General features: G+C 41.1%; 2 protein-coding genes across 3 annotated transcripts; one reads left to right on the top strand and one right to left on the bottom strand.

The window, feature by feature from the left end:
- The first annotated feature begins 2,299 nt into the window (after window positions 1-2,299).
- ttc34 (tetratricopeptide repeat domain 34) lies at window positions 2,300-9,417 on the top strand. 2 transcript variants are annotated; one of them, XM_044125696.1, is made up of 8 exons: window positions 2,300-2,486; window positions 3,275-5,039; window positions 5,956-6,178; window positions 6,726-6,918; window positions 7,085-7,251; window positions 7,834-8,107; window positions 8,238-8,455; window positions 8,884-9,417. In XM_044125696.1, the coding sequence occupies exons 2-8, from the start codon at window positions 3,334-3,336 to the stop codon at window positions 9,415-9,417; spliced, it is 3,315 nt and encodes a 1,104-aa protein (XP_043981631.1). In that variant the 5' UTR covers window positions 2,300-2,486; window positions 3,275-3,333. The 2 variants fall into 2 exon arrangements, with proteins under 2 accessions (XP_043981631.1, XP_043981640.1); XM_044125705.1 differs by having other exon boundaries at window positions 3,262-5,039.
- A 138-nt stretch (window positions 9,418-9,555) lies between these two features.
- Window positions 9,556-17,187, bottom strand: alas2 (aminolevulinate, delta-, synthase 2). The gene is made up of 10 exons (XM_044125823.1): window positions 17,018-17,187; window positions 15,668-15,998; window positions 15,497-15,589; window positions 15,160-15,382; window positions 13,843-14,027; window positions 13,432-13,611; window positions 12,062-12,226; window positions 11,026-11,294; window positions 10,417-10,579; window positions 9,556-10,197 (listed from the first exon to the last, which is right to left on the bottom strand). Exons 2-10 carry the CDS (start codon window positions 15,975-15,977, stop codon window positions 10,034-10,036), a joined length of 1,752 nt encoding a protein of 583 aa, XP_043981758.1. The 5' UTR covers window positions 15,978-15,998; window positions 17,018-17,187; the 3' UTR covers window positions 9,556-10,033.
- Between the last annotated feature and the right edge of the window lie 650 nt (window positions 17,188-17,837).

Genomic DNA, 17,837 nt, shown 5'->3' with positions numbered 1-17,837 from the left:
GATTTCTTTATAGTCTTGCCCACAACATGTATTTTTTGGGTTATCTAACCGAAGATATACTCTGTACACACTGGATGTAGGTTTGATCCGGACCAGAGTCAGCAGAGTCAGTCAGAGATCACACGAGGAAGACTTCATCATGAGAATGAAGGCATCAACAGTAGCAATTCTCAGAAGCACTTTCTGTTTCTTTAGGTGTGTTCTCCATCCTAGAAACCTGTTGAGGGTGTTGGGGGAAAAAAAGTTATAAAAACAAGGGCAATGCCTCTCTGTCAACTGTTACCTTCTGTCTTGAAACCTCCGAGAAAACACCACTCTACCTCTTTTTCTCTCATGTGGGCATCGTTTATAGTTCAACAGCAGAGAGTTGTGGTTTTACAGCGACGCACTGACGTTTGAATATGAGTAAGACTCGCATCGTGTTTGCACTTCCTGTGTTTGTTTAGCTCCCGGAGTTGACCCTCCAGTTTTATCTGTTTCTATTCGACTAGTTCAACAAAGACTATACTGAATGGAGACTTTAAGTACATCTGTGATGCTTGAGCAGGCCAGCTGCCAATGGTCTCCTTCAGCATAAAAGTCCGACAGTACAACTCAGCCACTGATTCTGATTCTGGTTGCTCACCTTCGCAAGAAGGAGATGACTGAAATCCCCAAAGGACGTCAGATTTTCAGTTTCCTGCAAGCAATACGGTGTCATTGTGCAGTAGGCTGGGTTTTTCCTCACCACACTTATTCCATTCAAAATGATAGTTTTGGCTTGTGGTGTTTGAGTATCTCACTTTGAGAGTTTTTTTTTTTTTTGTATGTCAGTTCAGTTCCCTGACAGGAAAGGACGTGGACTTTCCAGTTTTTAGGAGGTTAATAACAAGTATTTGTGTTTGATCTTGGAACCTATAATTTGTGTTGTAGATATTCCTTTTCTTAATTTTAAGAAGCTATTTATGAATGTTATCTAAAGTGTTTTTCTTTTCATTTGAATGCTCACTGGTCTTGTTGATAGATTTATAAAACAAAGCGGTACTGTAATAAACCATGTCCACATGGTTACGTGTGATGTGTAAAGAATAAAAGAAAGCTGAAGCCAAACTTTGTGTGTGGAGTGAGTACACTTGGACTGCAGCAGCTTTGTGGACTAGCCTTGTTTAATAAAACCCTGTCAAAAGAATTTGGGCAGGAATTTGGAAGGGTTTTTTATTTTGTAGTTAAATCTCATGAATTGCAAATTCTCCCTCAGTATGAGTAACAGCTGCACTACAGTCTTTGCATTCTTTACACAGGATGTGGTACATTTAAAACACTAATATGTCGCTAAAATGTGACGACAAAAAAAAAAGAAAGGTTTTCAATTGAACATCTCTGACATCATCACCTTTTTGAGAATATGCTGCAGATCTGGAAATTACAAGCAAGATGGTGATTGTCTAAATATCTATAGCTGCATGGAGGAACTGTTGTCACAATCAGTTTAAAAATAAAATCCACCTGGTTATCATGGCAATGAAATATGTTTTGTTCAGAAAATTAAGCATGAATCATTTTTGGAAGGCTGAGTTTTTCTCGCCCCACTCTGGTCTATATTTACTGCCAGACGTAATGTGTCGCTAAAATAGAAACAGTCTGGAGAACGAAGAATGTTTCAATGTAAAGAAATTCATGAAAAGATGAGAAACAAAGTAATTTATAATTGCTGTAGACAGAAGGGTTACAAAGCTGTTTCTAACCATTTGGGACATCAGTGATCTACAGTGAGAAGAAAGACGAAGAAAGCTGAACATTGGAGAAGCTTTTTCATGAGCGGCCAGTCGACTAAGATTACTCAGAGAGGAATAAAGACTCAACCAGGTGATAACAAAAGAAACAATTATAATAGTGGGATTGTCTGGAACAGCTTTACCGCCACGAGGAATGAAACCATGAATTCTCCAGCTAAAATTTTGAAAGCTGACAATTTTAACCTTGAGTTAGAGTGCATTTGGACTACGCAGTTATGCAGTTTATCAAAGCACCAGAGTCAGTCTGAGTAAGTCCACCTCTAAATGATTCAGAACAGAAGAAAAGGAGGAAAAATTAAATAGTTTTAGAGTGGCCTTACTTTAAGATTTGATTAAGATGCTGTGGCATGACCCCTCAGAGTTTCTGAATTAAACCAATTCCAACTGCTAGAGGTCATGTACTTAAATACTAATCCCAACACAAAATATATGTTTTCTATATTTTCTGCGGTAAGGCAACTGGTGATCTTTTAGTTTAAGTTTTGCTTTCTCTGCAACTCTTCCTATTTTTACATCAGCTTCAGCTCTGAGATAACCGCACCACTCGCAAACCCCACGGCCTATCATAGTCTGAGAACGGGCGTCTGTGGTTTCCAATGGCAACCACGAGCCGAGGTCCTGAAAACGACTGCCGCGGAGAACTGACCCGTTCCGAGAAGAGAGAGGAGTCAAAGCGAGGAATTGCTTCACCGACATGCGAAGCTTATCGCGGTCAGTTCATTTCTGCCTTCGCACACTTTCTATCCATCGCCTAATTGCTAAATCTTCGAAAAATAAACACTGGAGTCCCTGTTATTCGGACGCACTCGCGTTGTCGTGGCAACCAGGCACCCACAGCGATTCAGTTTCATAAGTGAGGCTGGGGTTGACTACACTCGGGTTGTTCACCGTGGAAATAGAAAAAAAACATAATAAATCAAAACAAGGCTAAGGCTACCACAGAGGTGGGTTGGTGGTTTTGCTCACTATGAAAGTACAAACTTTTGTTGGCTTCTGGTGGTGAAACAAAATGTCTCAAGAGGGTTAATGTAAGCCAAAGAATCCACACGATGGCGCTCTAAGATGATTTAGTTTTTTTTTAATTTAAAGTCAGATTAGAGGCAGACTTTTTCCTTTTTATTTTCAGCATCAATTTTAAATCAATTCAAATAAAAAAAAAACTTTATTGATCTCAAAGTGAAATTAAATTTAGTTGTAACTCATATTATTCATGGTTCTTCAAGGACTTGATGCAGATCTATGGCTGTGGGCAGGAAAGAGCTCCTGTAGCAGTCTGTATTACAGCACATTTGTAGAATACCAGTCTCATGAATAGGATGCTCAGGATTTATTCAGACTTATCAGAGAAGATGGGGTTGAATGCGCAAGAGTTCTAAAGCGGTGCTGTATTCAGAAATGCTTATACACAGACACACACAAATATATCTACTTGGTGAAGTTCTAAAACAGTGCACTATTAAAAGTGGTCTTTTTCTCCCTTTCGCAGTGGGATTTCACAGGACTTTACTGTATGAACAGCTAAAAAGAGGACAGAAGAGAAAGGGACTGACATCTGAGCATGACTGCTTTGGTTTGTCCTCGAGTCAATGTTTCGGAGATGTGTGCAGATGCAGACAGGTTCCTTCAAAGTGGAAACACGGGGAAGGCCACGGCGCTGTACATGTCTGCCTTCAGGACTCATGCCACCTCTGCTGTGTCCCACATGAGGAAACTGGAAAGGTCCAGTCTGGTTAAGATCATCTCTACTCTAGAAGGCTGGCTGGACGGTCATGGAGACAATCAGTCAGCCAAGGGCATCAATAAGGGCCTGGCGGCTGTTTTCCTGTCAACGCTGTGCCCCAACAATTTGTCTGCCACCATTTTCAAAATGGAATCCCTCCTCCAGAGTGGCGGGCTTGGCTGTGAGGAGATTTTTGCACGCTGCACAGCTCTGCTCGAAGGCAAACATAATCTTCATCCGGAAGGTTCGACTCAGGTGTTGCTGGAGATAACGCGAGCGCTGGCCTGCCTCTTTTCACAGCCACACAGTTCGAAGGGACTACGGCTTTACCTAGCAGCTTATCGGTATAACAAATTAGAAACAGCCTCACTGGTCCGTAGCAGACAAGCTGCACACCTGGCCAAAATAGTAAAAGCCTTCAAAGATCAAATAATGCCAATATGTCCCTATGTTGCATTAGATAACAAGAGGTCAGCGACCCCAATGGAGAAGAATGCAATAAGTGTAAAGGATGCTTCTATAGCTGTTGCATTTTTAATGGCCGTTTCCCCTGATGACAGAGAAATACAGGAACTTCAAGCGGCAGATTTGTTCTTAATGGGCAGGTTTGTGGAAAGTGCAGAGATCTACACTTCTCTTTTACATCAGAAATTGTCTCCACAGCCTGCAGACGAATTACCTGAGGACGGTCCAGAGAGGAAAGCCAGACTCTTAACCTGTCGAGCGGCTGCTTGTCTCTCAGTAGGTGGCAAAATGGCAGAGGAGTGCACAGATCTGGGAGAGGCGTTTGAGATCCACCCTGCCACTGCCAGAGCCTACTTCAAAAAGCTCTTCACCGATTACGGGACAGGGACGGCAGCTCGCAACCATCTGCGTCACCAGGCTGAGAGGGGGTTGTCTGGCTTCAGAGAGAGGGTCCTTATCCGCGCCGACCTAAGATCTACAGAGGGAGTAGAGCTTCTGGACCCTGTGATCACTTCCCTACGGACTCTGTGCCATTTGGAGCCTGATGGAGGAGGCAGAGAGCTGCGGGTGAGGCTGGCTGACTGTCTCCTCCTCAGAGGGGAGCACAAAGAAGCCCTCTCGATCTGCAGCCAACTAGCTGCTGCCCAAGGACAACAGAGCTATCAAAACACTGTCCAAGTTCTTTGTGGATACGCCCGGCTTCTTTCTGGGGACCACAAGGGGGCGTTAGAAGATTTTCAAGCTGTGTTAGAGCACAACACGCCGCACCCGTCCAGCTGCGTGCGAGCACTTTGTGGCAGGGGGCTGCTGCGCATGATGGCTGGGTCAAATTACCTCACAGCCCTGGACTACATGACAGCCAGCGGGCTGCATGCCCAGGAAACGGCTCTGACAGTCCGCTGCTTGGTCCCGTGGAACTTTCGGGGTCTGCTGTTTACGGTTCTGCTCGAGCAGGGCCGAGTCATGCTGGAGGGGTCCACCAAGGACAAGTCCGAGTCCGGTTCAAGTGAAGATCCACAGCATCCCAAACATAAGGGGCCGCTTCATGCACCATCAAAGAGAGAAAACCACAGTGCAGGGTATGACGTTTGTCCCACTGACAGGGCGCTTGGTGCGCGCACGTTTTGAGGGAGAAAAAGAGAAGTAGTAGCAGCTTCGTAGATATTCGTAAATATCTTGGCACAAACTCTTATGATATTAGGGCTGCAACTAATAGCCCTAATATCATAAGGGCTATTACTAAAATTTGTATTTGAGTAATAAAATACTAATTATTTTAGTAATACATTGTTCTATCGATAATTCAGACGAATAATTGATAATAAAAATGGCTGCCCGCTGCAGATTTATCATTTACCAACAGTATTTTGTCCTGTTCAGTATTAGAAATGCATTAAAAAGGCAAATATTCAAATAATTTAATACCTTTAAGTAAGAAAATACACATTGTATTGCCTACATTTCTTTAGTACATGCTTGATCAGTTGTAGCAATGGATGCATCTGCAGCTTCAAAATACTTCTAACATTAACATGTAAAAATTTCACTCATTGTGCTTGAGTTGATGTCAATATAGTGTGGGGCTGATTTTGTGATTTTTTTTTCTTAATTGATAGTAAAAGTTGTTTTTAAACAGAATTTGAACCAAGTGAAGCTGAAACTGCCACTTGAAGAGTTAAGAGTACATGTTTGCAGAGAAAGTATATTTTTATCTTAAATGATAAATGTAACAGTTTTAGCTTAATCACAGCTCTGAGTGTGTTCTTTCAGCAAATTGTCTTTTTTTTAGTTTGTGTACTCCGGTTATCAATTAATCAATCATTTTTTCAATAATCATTTCATCACAATAAATTTGATTAACCGTTTCAGCCCTGGATAAGATTATGAATGTAAATATAACAGGTCAAACCTTCTCGTAAAACATTGTTTTGCAATCATGTTTTTAGTGTGATGCCTTCATGGTTATGCTGCATTATCGGTTACTTTGCACACTAGAACTCCTACTGGTGTCCATTCTCTGGCCGGGCTGCTCATGGACCTTCAGCCCCATGCTGACGGGCCTCACATCCTCACAGCAGATGCGTTGTACCAGCTTGGGCGAGTGGAGGAGGCCTACAGGTTACTGCTGTCTGTGGGTTCCTCCAATCCTCGGGCTCCTCTCCTGGCTCGCCTCGCACTCCTGCAGCTCCACAGGGGCTTTCACTATGACACCAATCAGGTACAAAGGTTATAGAGATACAAAACATAATTGTTTTGTTGTTGGGCATGGAAATTCAACTTTTGTCAACCAAGCTGGATTATCCTTTAATTTTGCCCAAACAGCTTTCTGTACACTGTCTCAAGTGATTTATGAAATGGAGACCCACAGGAAGTCATTTACACTCCTGTAATAAGATTTCCCAATTTATAAGAAGTTGATCAAATCTGGTTACTGGGCAGAAAAATAAACGAAATCTCTTCCTGTTTCATTTCACCCTCCTACACCTCCACACGTCTACAAATTTGTGCAGTCTCTCCGGAGGCCCTTAGTCAGTCCAGTCATCTGTAATTCTGTTTCTGGGACTGGCTAAATATTTGTAGCTTGTTTTGTTAATTTTATATATTGCCTCTAACTCCCAGCTATTCTAAATCTTGAGGGATGGGACAGACTGCAGAGGGTGCCATCCAACTAAAAACACACCTCTAAATTCCATCCCAGGATCTATTCTCATCAAATTACTACAACGTTTATTTCTACATTTACTGTTTATTCTTTTCTTTTTCAGCTGCTCAAAAAGCTCCTTGCATGCGGGGAGACCAGCTGCCTGCGCAGCCTGCTGGCTGTGGCACAGCAGAAGGACAGAGCGCTGCTGCAGGGACACTGCCACACAGCGGCTAAACGCATCCTGGACGCCTCGACAGAGGAGAGCTCTGTCAGGGAAGCTGTGGCGTACCTCTCTATTGCTATCATGGCCTCTGGTGATTAGCTCTGCTAAAGAGTTCTTGATATTTTGTAGCAGTCCGTTTGTTATTGCCGACCGAATACATTTTCGGCGGCACGTGAATTAGAATCACGATTTGGTTTAAATTAGTAGCATAAATTAATACAAATTGAAAATTATTCACTCCTTTTGGTTTTTTTTAGGTGGGGAGGCAGAAGATTCCCTGTTGGAAAGAGCGAGGTGTTACGTGTTACTGGGCCAGAGAAAGACGGCCATATTCGACTTCAGTGCCATTTTGAAGGAGCATCAGAAACACGTTCAGGCTCTCTGTGGAAGGGGTTTCACGTACCTCATGCTCAATCAGCAAAAGGTATTTTTCAGCTGAAATAATGGCAATTATTTTTAAAAAGCTACTCTTTGGTTTGGTCTAAATTTAGCTATTATTAAGAACTAAATTTGTGCAAAAACGTTTATGCAGGGAACTGCAGGACTGATTGACATGATGGCACTAAAACCTAAAAAAATCCAGAATGTTTTTAGAACATTTTGACCTCTACTAGCAGACCCGTGGGACTCTCTATGGTCAAAAACTTATTTGTGAAACAAGTTAAATCAGAAATGACAAAATGCTGAAAAACAAGGACCTTCTAACTCATTAAGCGGTTGAGCAATTTTTGGGTTTGACCGGCTGCAACTATCTTAATGCTTGTACAACAATTATCCTGCTGTCAGACGTCCTGAAATAGATTTTATTACATACTGATTTCCCGGGTTTCTTCAGTTTTCCGCTGGAATAAACCTAAAATTCCAATTTTCAGAGCTTGATGTCGGAAGTTACCAGTGGCTCGACAATGCTCATCTCATGACACCAACATTTGCGGGAAATAATTAAATATATTTGTCTTAAGGCAATCAACTGACAGCGTCACAATTGTCTCCTCCTCTCGCCTAGGAATGTGTTCACGACATCCTCACTGCTCTTCAGATTAAAGCCGACACGGTCGTCAAAGAGATCCTGTCACTCAAAGACAAAGCCCGGAAGCTGATCTGTGACTGGCTGCATCAGTTCTGTCGCACCAGTTTGTCAAACACCGTGATCACTCAGTCGGTTCCCTGCCACGATGAACAGCTGAGGGAGGCTTTCATAATTGGTGGCGCTTTGATGAGGACAGACAGCAGAGACCCCAGATGGCATCTTCTCTATGTGGACACACTTTTAGCCAAAGGTGGGACGGCGTCTTTGACAAACTGTGCAGAGAATAGTGGAGCTTGGCGAAATCAATCAGAAATTCCTGGCAAGTTTGATGTCACTCATAAGATACGTTGTAACTCTCTGCTTTTGTCTGTTTCCTTCAGGTGATGTTAAGGCAGCTTCCAGCCACCTCTGCCAGGTTTTTGGCCAGGAACCGAGGGACGCAGCTGCCCAGGCCAGGCTGGGAGTGGTGGAGACCTGGCAGCAGAAGGACAGGAGTCGAGCAGCCTACAGGCTCAGCAAAGTAACTGAGAAAGATTCATCTACACTGGACTTCTTGCTGGCTCTGATCCCATTTAATCAGCGAAAATGCATGGCACAGGTAAGCCTTTGTGCAGGAAACCTGAGGGAAACTGCAGCAAAGCTTTTATTCATATACGCTGACTTGGAAAATAATTCATGTCGTTGAACTTTTTCTTAACATTTTTTTTTCACCACAACTTTGCATAAATGTAAAGTGAAAGGCAAATGGAAGTGCAATGTGTTTATGATCAGCCCCTTCTAATCTGACACCTAATAATAAATTATTAGCTTTAGAAGCAATTCTTTAGAAAACAGAATTATCCTCTATAGTCAAGCATCATTTGTGAGAAAATGTGGAAAAGTTCTACAGGCGTGAATAGCTTTGCACTGTACCTAACTGCAATGATTTGTTTTAAAATCATTTCAGTTAGTTTTGGATTTGATGAATTTTACAAGGTTTGCAGGAAAAGTTAGAGAGAAATCTTCATTTCTCTGGTTTTATAACAGGCAGCAGCTCTGGAAGCCGGCGTTTTGTCATCGGCTGGCCAGTGGAATCAGGCTCTCGCTCTCCTGACAGTAGCAGTACAAGCGACGGGACACCGCAGGTTACAGTACCTTCGCCAGCGGGCCGCCTGCTTCGCACAGCTCGCCTTCCATGAGCAGGCGGTAGCTGACCTGGACGGCATTATCCAGAAACACGCTAGCTGCTCAGACGACCCCAGAATCTGCGTGGAGGATCTGTGTCGGCGAGGCCACAGTTTGGTGCTTTGCTCCAGAGAGGGAGCAGCTCTGGAAGACTTCACCCGAGCTTTGGGCCTCCACAGGGAGCAGGCCCTTCAGTGTGTGGAGGCAGGTCTGGGAAGGCAGCGATTGGCTCAGTGCTTCATGCGAGCGGCTCTGCAGCAGTACGGTGAGCAGCAGCTCGATAAGAGCTGGACTCTGATCGAATGCGGACTGGTTGTGGACAGTGAAAACGCAGAGCTACGCAGGCTGAGAGCAAGGGTCAAACGAGAGGTGGCCAGCCCGTGCAATGTCAACTAGCTCTGATAGAAATGATTCAGGTGGACACAGAAGCCTTTATGGTATTTATCTGCTGGAGGAAGGATAAAACTGAAAAAGCATCATTTAGGTCCTGATAGGACAAATCATGGTAATTCAAAGCACCCTGTGTCTTCCAAGTTCAGCCTAATTTTAGAATAATGTTTAATATGATGCAAATATATTACTTTTTAGATACCAAACAGCACAGTCAGATAATTATTGTATACACATATACCGTAGAGCACTAGCAAAGTCATTGTTGTAACAAACAATAGATGCTTATTTTACTGAAAGCAAGACAGCAATCCTGAATATTTATTTCAAACTGTCTTAATACTTAACACAGGAGATTTAAGAAAGTGCCAAATGTGCAGGTTTCATGTTTTTAAAATGCTGGAGGCATTTCTTTAATCATATTCACGGCAGAAAACACTCATTAAAAAGCCCCCCCACCAAAAAATATATAAAAATAAAATACAGAAAAGCCAAAAAAATAAATACTGGGTTTTAGTTTTAGTTTAATTTTGCCCGTGCGTTAATATGCTCGTCTGCGAAAACCCGGCAGCACTCATTAAAGTTATGCTTCGACTGCGAGGCTTGTGACGAGACTTTGTTTTTAAGCAGACACAGTGATGTACTGGGGCTCCATGTTGCCGAAGTAAGATTTCTCCCACTCGCTCATGAGGTCAAAGTGTAGTGGGCGGTCGCAGAAGTTGCAGGAAGCCGTGCCTAGGCTGCTGAGTGGCAGACCCACTTCCTGCCAAACCTCCATGAGTTTCCCTGTGAACGCAAAACAGACAGCAAAAAATAAATAAATTTTGTAGCTATTTTACTTCTACGGTTAAACTAAAGCAAGTGTTGCAACAACAGTGCTGCATACCTAACAACAGGCCTGTAAAAGTACTCCCAATTTACATCGTCAATTGTTGTGTCCTCTCTTAAGCTTATTGGACTCGTATATCTCTGACCTCACTGCGGCAGAGATCCACACTCACTCACCCACAAAGTCCTCCATCATGCTGGGGTTGTGGTGGGGAGACGGAGCCAGGCGCAGCAGCTCCTCCTCACGAGGCACCGTGGGGAAGTTAATGGCCTGGATGTAGATGTTGTGTCTCTCCAGCAAAATGTCGCTCACCTTGGTGTTCAGCTCAGCATTGCCAACCTGGAAAACAGGACAGGAACACTTTAATTAATCGGCTGGTCCGGGAGATTCAGCTTTTGTCTGTAAGGGTCTGAGTGGTAATGACTTGGAATTAATTAATAGACTTTGGATGCTTGATCTCCAAGTTAAACTGTGTTTTGTGGGAAGCCGTCATGTAGCTCATTAATCCTAAAAAATAATGTAAAACTCTTTATATCCGTAATTGTTAAATTTGTGTATTCCTTTTCTTCCATTTCTCAAATATTTCTTATTGGCCTTTCACACAGAATCCAAAATATTTCAATTTGTTGTTGTAAAGTGACAGAGTGTAAAAGCCTTGAAGAGGTGATGTGTAGTCACAGGAAATGTGTTGTAATAAGAGGGACACACCTGGCAAAACGTGAAATCTATGAGGAAAGTAATTGTTACTGAAGCTTAAAACGCTGTATGTTGCTGTATGTTCCTACCCGAATGGGGATGATGTGGCTGGGGCAATTGACGACAGGCAGGCCCTTGTCCATGAGCAGCTGCCTCATGAGTTTCACATTCCTCTGGTGGGCCCTGCGCAGCACCTGGCCCTCGGGACTCTTCAGGACCCGCACGGACTCCAGAGCTCCTGCCAGGACCATTGGGGGTAGAGCGGTGGTAAAGATGAAGCCGGCTGCGTAGGAGCGCACCGTGTCCACCAGGGCGGCGCTGCTGGCAATGTAGCCTCCCACGCAACCAAAGGCTTTTCCTTAAACGGAGAGAGAAGACGGATTTTGTCTGAGCTACATAAATTAGTGAAATAAAGAACACGTTTGCATTTTGAGCTCAAGATACAGTACTTTCAACTAACAGCACTAATATTTGAATTACCACATGATTTGTAAACTTATTTTCAGTATTGCATGCATGCACTCCAGCGCTAATGTATGTAACAATTTTAAAAAAATGAAATAAAATAAATAAAAAAATCTTGGTTTCAATTGTATTAATTTTTTTTTGTTGATTGCCTGAAGGTAAACCACTTACAGAGTCACACTAACAGGAAGGAAATGAAAAGGTCATATGGTATAATCCAGGATTAGTTTATATGGGTGTCTCTCTGAAAACTTGCAGTTGTTCTTAGGTTACACTCAGCATGAACTGCATGCTTTATCATCGCTGCCAGAGAGGGAGGAGGACCGACACCCAGCTGATAAAACTTCTGGTCCTTCGATGGATGCTCACCCGTCCTGCTCTTATTTGACCAGTGCCAAATGAGCCATTTGAAGAAAGTTGTTGCTGTTATTTTGGCTTTAGCACAATGGCGGTTTATATACATGTGTCTACACATGGGAGATAAGCCCAGCAGACAAATAATGAACCGATGTGGAAACAATTTTATGTTATTTTAATTTTTTTTAAATCAAAATTGGGCTTTTTCGAAGCATTTTCATGCAAAAATACAAAGTAAATAAGAAGCAAAGCAGCTTAATAACTTCTGCATTTCAGACAACACTATGTTCAAACTGAACTCACCGAGGGTCCCAGAAACCACGTCAATCTTGTGCATAACGTTGTCTCTCTCTCCGACTCCGGCCCCGTGGGCTCCGTACAGGCCCACAGCGTGGACCTCATCCACAAACGTCAGGGCCCCATAGTGATGAGCGACGTCACACAGCTCTTCCAAAGGACATATGGCCCCTGAGAAAAGCATGACAAAATTAGCCGTGTGCAGGTGAACAGTGGATCCCTATAGCTACGCATATCATCACTGTGCATAAATTAAGCTGTATGACAAATGCAGTGTAGTATTTTTGTCCTGGTATATATTTTTCAAAATGACTTTAAGGAATTTTGTTTGAAAATTACTTTGCCCGTGTTTCATAGAGTTCTCAGTAATGTGCGATATTGCTAAAAGAGAATGAAGCTGGAGAAAAATTTCTTCCCACATTGGAGATGGTGTTGAAGGAAAAAAAAAACTTTATTACAAAAATAAACTTGTCATAAAAATACATTTCTGAATGTGATGACTGATTACAGCATATTTTCCAATATTATTTTCTTTATAGTGGATAACAGAATGCTAACTCTCCACTAATAGCTTTTCGTTTTTTTTGTTTTTGTTTTTTTTGTTTTGTTTTTTTTTTTACAAAGAAAGAAGAATTATTATATATAATTTCCTCTTTCAGTTTGGAAATAGCAAAAAAACTCACACATGCTAATTTTCACCTGTTCCACCATTTTCTTTCAAAGAATGAAATCAAACTGAGATTGTGTGATGAGCTAATTTTCTGAAAAATGGTCCCAGGAAAGAGGAAATGTAGACTTTGTACCAGATAATTAGTTTATTATAAGTTCCTAAAATTCAAGTATAAGGCATAAATAAATTATAGAGCAAAGCCTATTTATCAGACCCTCAGGATCCACACTTAGTATTGCAGCAAAAAAAATAAAAATAAATAAATAAAAATACTCAACTAATGTAATAATAAACTTAGATTTCTAACTAATTAAAACACTTGGAATTTTCTTTAAAAACATGACACTTCATAACCTGGGTGAATTAGCTCAAGATTGAGACAGCATCTAAAGGTATCCTGCATGGATCCCACAACTTTCAGAACCAAAACAAGTTTTAGTTTTGTGTTTTCAAATCAGACCGCAAGCCAGTACATATTACTGGAATCAAAATTGTTGTTGAAATCACCAAGTTAGAGAAATGTCTAAGTGAACATCTGACACAGATCCAAACACAAAGAGTGATCATAAAATACACACACACACACACACACACGCACACACACACACACACACACACACACACACACACACACACACACACACACACACAAACAACTGTAGAGCACAGACTAAAATAAAGTTTGTTGTCATTGCGGTGGACTCACCATCCATAGAGTGCACGGTCTCAAACGCCACGATCTTTGGGGTCTTCGGGTCGGAGCGCTGCAGCAGCTCCTCCAGGTGTCGGCTGTCGTTGTGGCGGAAGATGAAGCGCTTGGCCCTGCTGTTCCTTATGCCTTGGATCATTGATGCATGGTTCCCTGCATCAGAGTAGATCTCGCAGCCTGCATGACAGAAGGAACACCACATTAAATGAGAGGCTACTCTAGCAGTTAGCGGTCAGGGGCTATGGTACAGATTGGTATAGTGTGCATAAAACCGTTCTTTAGTTATAAAATCACTCATTTATTTTACATCCTAAACATGGCTTTTCAAACACAGTTATGAAAGCAGCTCCAACTCAGACCTCCTGTCATCGACTGAATTTATTCATCCAGCTCATGGGTTCCACTAACCTGGGAGATTTTTTGCCAGAGTGAAGAGGGTGGAGTCGTTTGCAACAAAGCAAGAGGAAAACACCAAAGCAGCATCTTTTTTGTGCAGCTGGGCGAGCTCCTTTTCCATAGAAACGTGGAAGTTGCTGGTGCCGGAGATGTTCCGGGTACCTCCTGCTCCTGCACCGTGATTCTCCAGGGCGCCTCTGAGGACGGATCATAACCAGGAACAATGATTCGAAAATGATCTCAGCTAAATGGCCGGTTCCATGAAACACATTTCTTTTTCTCCCACAGTAATGGTTCTTGCAATTTTTTTTGTTTGTGTGTTTTCTGACTTAAAATACAATAAGACTTATTTGTAAGCCTACGCAAAATCCAAGTACTGAGCATCCTTGTTAGATTTTAGCAGGGATGAGCTCATGCTAACATGTGGTAAGGGCAAAGTCAATCTCTCGTTGGATTTGAAAAAAAAAGTAGTTTTGAATTAATCAAAGAAAAGGTGATTTTTTAAATATATTTTAAGTAGATCTGTGATGATCCGTAACTGTTATAATATTTTGTTTTCATTTATGGAGATCAACCTTTCAGTTTAGGAAATAAGTTTATAGTTGTAGGGTGTTAACTGATCATATTGTTTTAACAGACAAAAAAAGACGTATCAGTTAAAAACACTTTTTTTCTTTTTTACATTTTAGAAAGAAGACCTATTTGGCATCGCCCTAATTTTTAGCTCCCTCCAGAAATCCTCTATCAGGTTCAAGTCGGCTTGGTCTGGGATGCTACAAATTGTTAATAGAACTTTGAGTCAAAAAAAAACATGTTGGTCAAAAATGTAAAGATAAATTTAAGTAAGTATAATGGACCGATTGTACCTTGTGTAGGTCAATTTTATTGCAAATGTAAATGTAATTTATTTTTTTTGTTGCATTTTTCTGTATGCCTTTTGATGCTTGGGTGTGATTGGTCTGACACTTAGAAGGATGCCCATATTATTGTCTGTTTTAGTTTAGAAAAGTTCTGAGGCCTGTGATTTGGGAGCCCATACCGCAAGAGTCAAAAGGATCATAAAGGGGTTATCACTCACAAACAATGTTAAAAGAATCGTCAACAAAAACACATGTTAATTGAAATATTAATATTTTTGAATTATTTAGACAGTGTTATACAGATGATGGATTCCTGGAGGTGTTCCAAACTCAAAGTGCAGTTTCTGGACCTACCTAAACTTCTAAAATATCTGTTTTTCTCTGAATTTTAGTAGTACACATTTAGTGAACAATAAGAGAAACAGACCTAAAATACAGACAATTTTTACCTGTTGCTTTGTCTGCCTACCTGATGGCACCAAGGACCTTTGGGTGCCGGCTCATTCCCAGATAGTCGTTGCTGCACCACACTGACACTTGAGAGGCCTTTCTTCCAAGAAGGGAGTAATCCTCGGCATGGGGGAATTGCTTGGCGCTCCTGTTTACGGTCTTAAACACTCTGTAAGTGTGGTCCTTCTTTTTCTCTTCAATCATTTCCTTGAAGAAGCTATCATAATCATAACTGGGTCCAACTGGTTTGTGGGTCACATTGACATAAAATTAGCCATTGGAAACAATGTATTCTTAAGGTATGACGAGAACTTATCATGTTAGATAAAGAGCAAGTTGGAAATGATAAATCTTACCCATGTTGTCATTGAGTTGGATGGCCATGCTGGTTTGATGAGAAGTTGAAAACACAGGCTCTTCTATACCTTTCAACAGAGAGGTCATCAAACCTGCCAGAGGAATTTGTGCATTTTTGTGAACTTGGCCTCTGTTAAGCGTTAAACATGTGACACTCACATAATCCCTACCATCTTTGACATCCTCCTGAACCTCAGGGCTAGCTTTAACCATCCCAATCTGTGAGCTGACGAAGGGGCAGCCCTTGGATGCAGACACCGCCACCTGAGTTGCGGTTTGAGCAAACTTCCTCTTTTGCTCCACTGTTGGAAGCTGGCCGTTGGGTTTGGTGGGCGAGGAGCTCAGCTTGCTGCTCACGGTGATCTGCCGAGCGATGATGGGACATTGGTCCGCCAGGGAAAGCAAAGCAGCTCCAGTTCTTCTTAAAGCTGGATGTGGGACAGACTTCAGGAAGGGACAGTGATGAAGAAAGGCTGCCATCGTACCGGAGCTGTTCTTATCCTGACAAAAAGAAGTGAGCAGGAAGTTATTGCATCTGTTGTGGCAATTTATTGCTTTAGTGAATTTGTGAAGACAAACTATATCCCTAGATGGATGATAGTGGTGTAATGGTTCAGCATGGAGGTTCTAATCAAGGGTGGGTCATTCAGCTGCTGCTTATCTGCTTGCTGCAGACGCTCAAGGGCCGTTCTGACATCACCAGATGATTACGGCAACACTCAAAGTTTTCTAAATTATAAACCCCTTTTTCCATCTATTGTCGAAACATTTCATAAAGACAGGAACGAATGAGTTTCTGACTCAATAGTCTATTGACCAATCTTTATCACTATATAAAGACTGATGAATGTTTTAATTTTCTAAATAGTATGTCCGTGTGTTGTTTTGTTTTATAAAGGACTGGTTCTCCCCTATCTGCTGCGGTCAACTGATTAAGCAGTTCTAGGGATTTGTGGCCTTTTCTTGTGGTCAAATGTTTTCTTTCTTTGGGTTTAGGCCTAAACTCTCCAACAATATCGAAAGCAGTAACTGCTTGGTTTGTTTTGTTTTCTTAATGCCTGACATTTTATTGGTATCAGTTATATACAGCTATGTACACACAGATCCCCAAAAGGAAAAATGTAAATAACATAATAATAATAATAATAATAATAATAATAATAATAATAATAATAATAATAATAATAATAATAATAATAATAATAATGGTTTCTTCAAATGTCACTTGTAATGTGAAAAGAATATTAAAGAAAATATGTATTATTGGGTAAAATAAAAAAATACAAATACAAATACGTAAATAAATAAAAATTTTTAAATGATCTAAGAAAACAACCATAAATAAATGGCTATTAAATGCATTTGTGTTACTATCAAATAAAAGCAAACATCAAATAAGTAAATGTATTTATAAAATTACTAAATAAATTAAATATAACATATAAATACATTTAATAGATACATTCCTGAAATTTTTCACCAAAACATAAACACTAACTAACTAACTAATGTGAACTCACCTGTTGACCTGCACTGAGGACGAACTTCAGAACAGCAAATAGGCAGAAAGTAAGAGAGGGTCGACTCTTATATGTCAGACGTTAAAAAGAGTATTATGCAATCTTGAGTTCCTCTGAAGGGCCGTCTGGGGCTCAGCCTGGAAGGGGGCCGGGCAGGGAGCTGTTAGCGTATGTGTGGGAGGTGCAAAGATGCAGATATGTGCCGTTCATCTACCCAGCTTCAGTTGGGTCTGGCAATAAATGATAATGTCATAATGAAGGATTCCATGCCACTGAAAAGAAAAGCTCAATCTCAGACCACCTTTAATGTAATCTTCCTTTAATCACAACAGCCTAATTTAAAACAGATGAATGTGTATGTGTTTGTTTTTTTAAAACACTTTGAATATGGTCTACAACTTGCAATTGAGAGTTCAGTAGTTTTATAATTTTTAGGATTTAAAAATAAAGATGTTTAACAAGTTCTGGTAATATACAAAAAGCAACTGATCAATACCGGTACATATTGAGCAAATCATTTCTGTTTGTTAGAAAGACTAAAAAGACAATGCATATTCTTTATACATCAGAGACTGTATTTATTCAATTCTTTTTATTTAATTTATTTTCCCAAGTTTGAGTTTGTAGCAGTCTGTGATAAACATTCACACAAAGTACATATTTCAGACCCCACAAGATGACTCCCTGGGCAGACACCTATATCAGAAACCCCCATTGCCTCCAATATTATGTTCCTTTCATCCTGGTTTCCATGTGGCTTTCTGAGTAAATACATCCAATTATTCATTAAACTCTTAATCTGTCCATGTTTGCCTCTGTC

The sequence above is a fragment of the Gambusia affinis genome, linkage group LG01, assembly GCF_019740435.1.
Source record: "Gambusia affinis linkage group LG01, SWU_Gaff_1.0, whole genome shotgun sequence".
NCBI lineage: Eukaryota > Metazoa > Chordata > Actinopteri > Cyprinodontiformes > Poeciliidae > Gambusia > Gambusia affinis.
Note: the sequence above shows the minus strand (reverse complement) of the source record. Positions and strands in the feature narration are given on the sequence as shown.

Coding starts and splice junctions, on each gene's coding strand:
- ttc34 (XM_044125696.1), top strand. CDS start 3,334: ATGACTGCTTTGGTTTGTCCTCGAGTCAATGTTTCGGAGATGTGTGCA. Junction 6,919..7,084: donor TATTGCTATCATGGCCTCTG/GTGATTAGCTCT, acceptor GGTTTTTTTTAG/GTGGGGAGGCAGAAGATTCC. Junction 8,456..8,883: donor AGCGAAAATGCATGGCACAG/GTAAGCCTTTGT, acceptor GTTTTATAACAG/GCAGCAGCTCTGGAAGCCGG.
- alas2 (XM_044125823.1), bottom strand. CDS start 15,977: ATGGCAGCCTTTCTTCATCACTGTCCCTTCCTGAAGTCTGTCCCACAT. Junction 15,383..15,496: donor CCAACTCAATGACAACATGG/GTAAGATTTATC, acceptor CCCACAAACCAG/TTGGACCCAGTTATGATTAT. Junction 11,295..12,061: donor CGTGGTTTCTGGGACCCTCG/GTGAGTTCAGTT, acceptor TCTCCGTTTAAG/GAAAAGCCTTTGGTTGCGTG.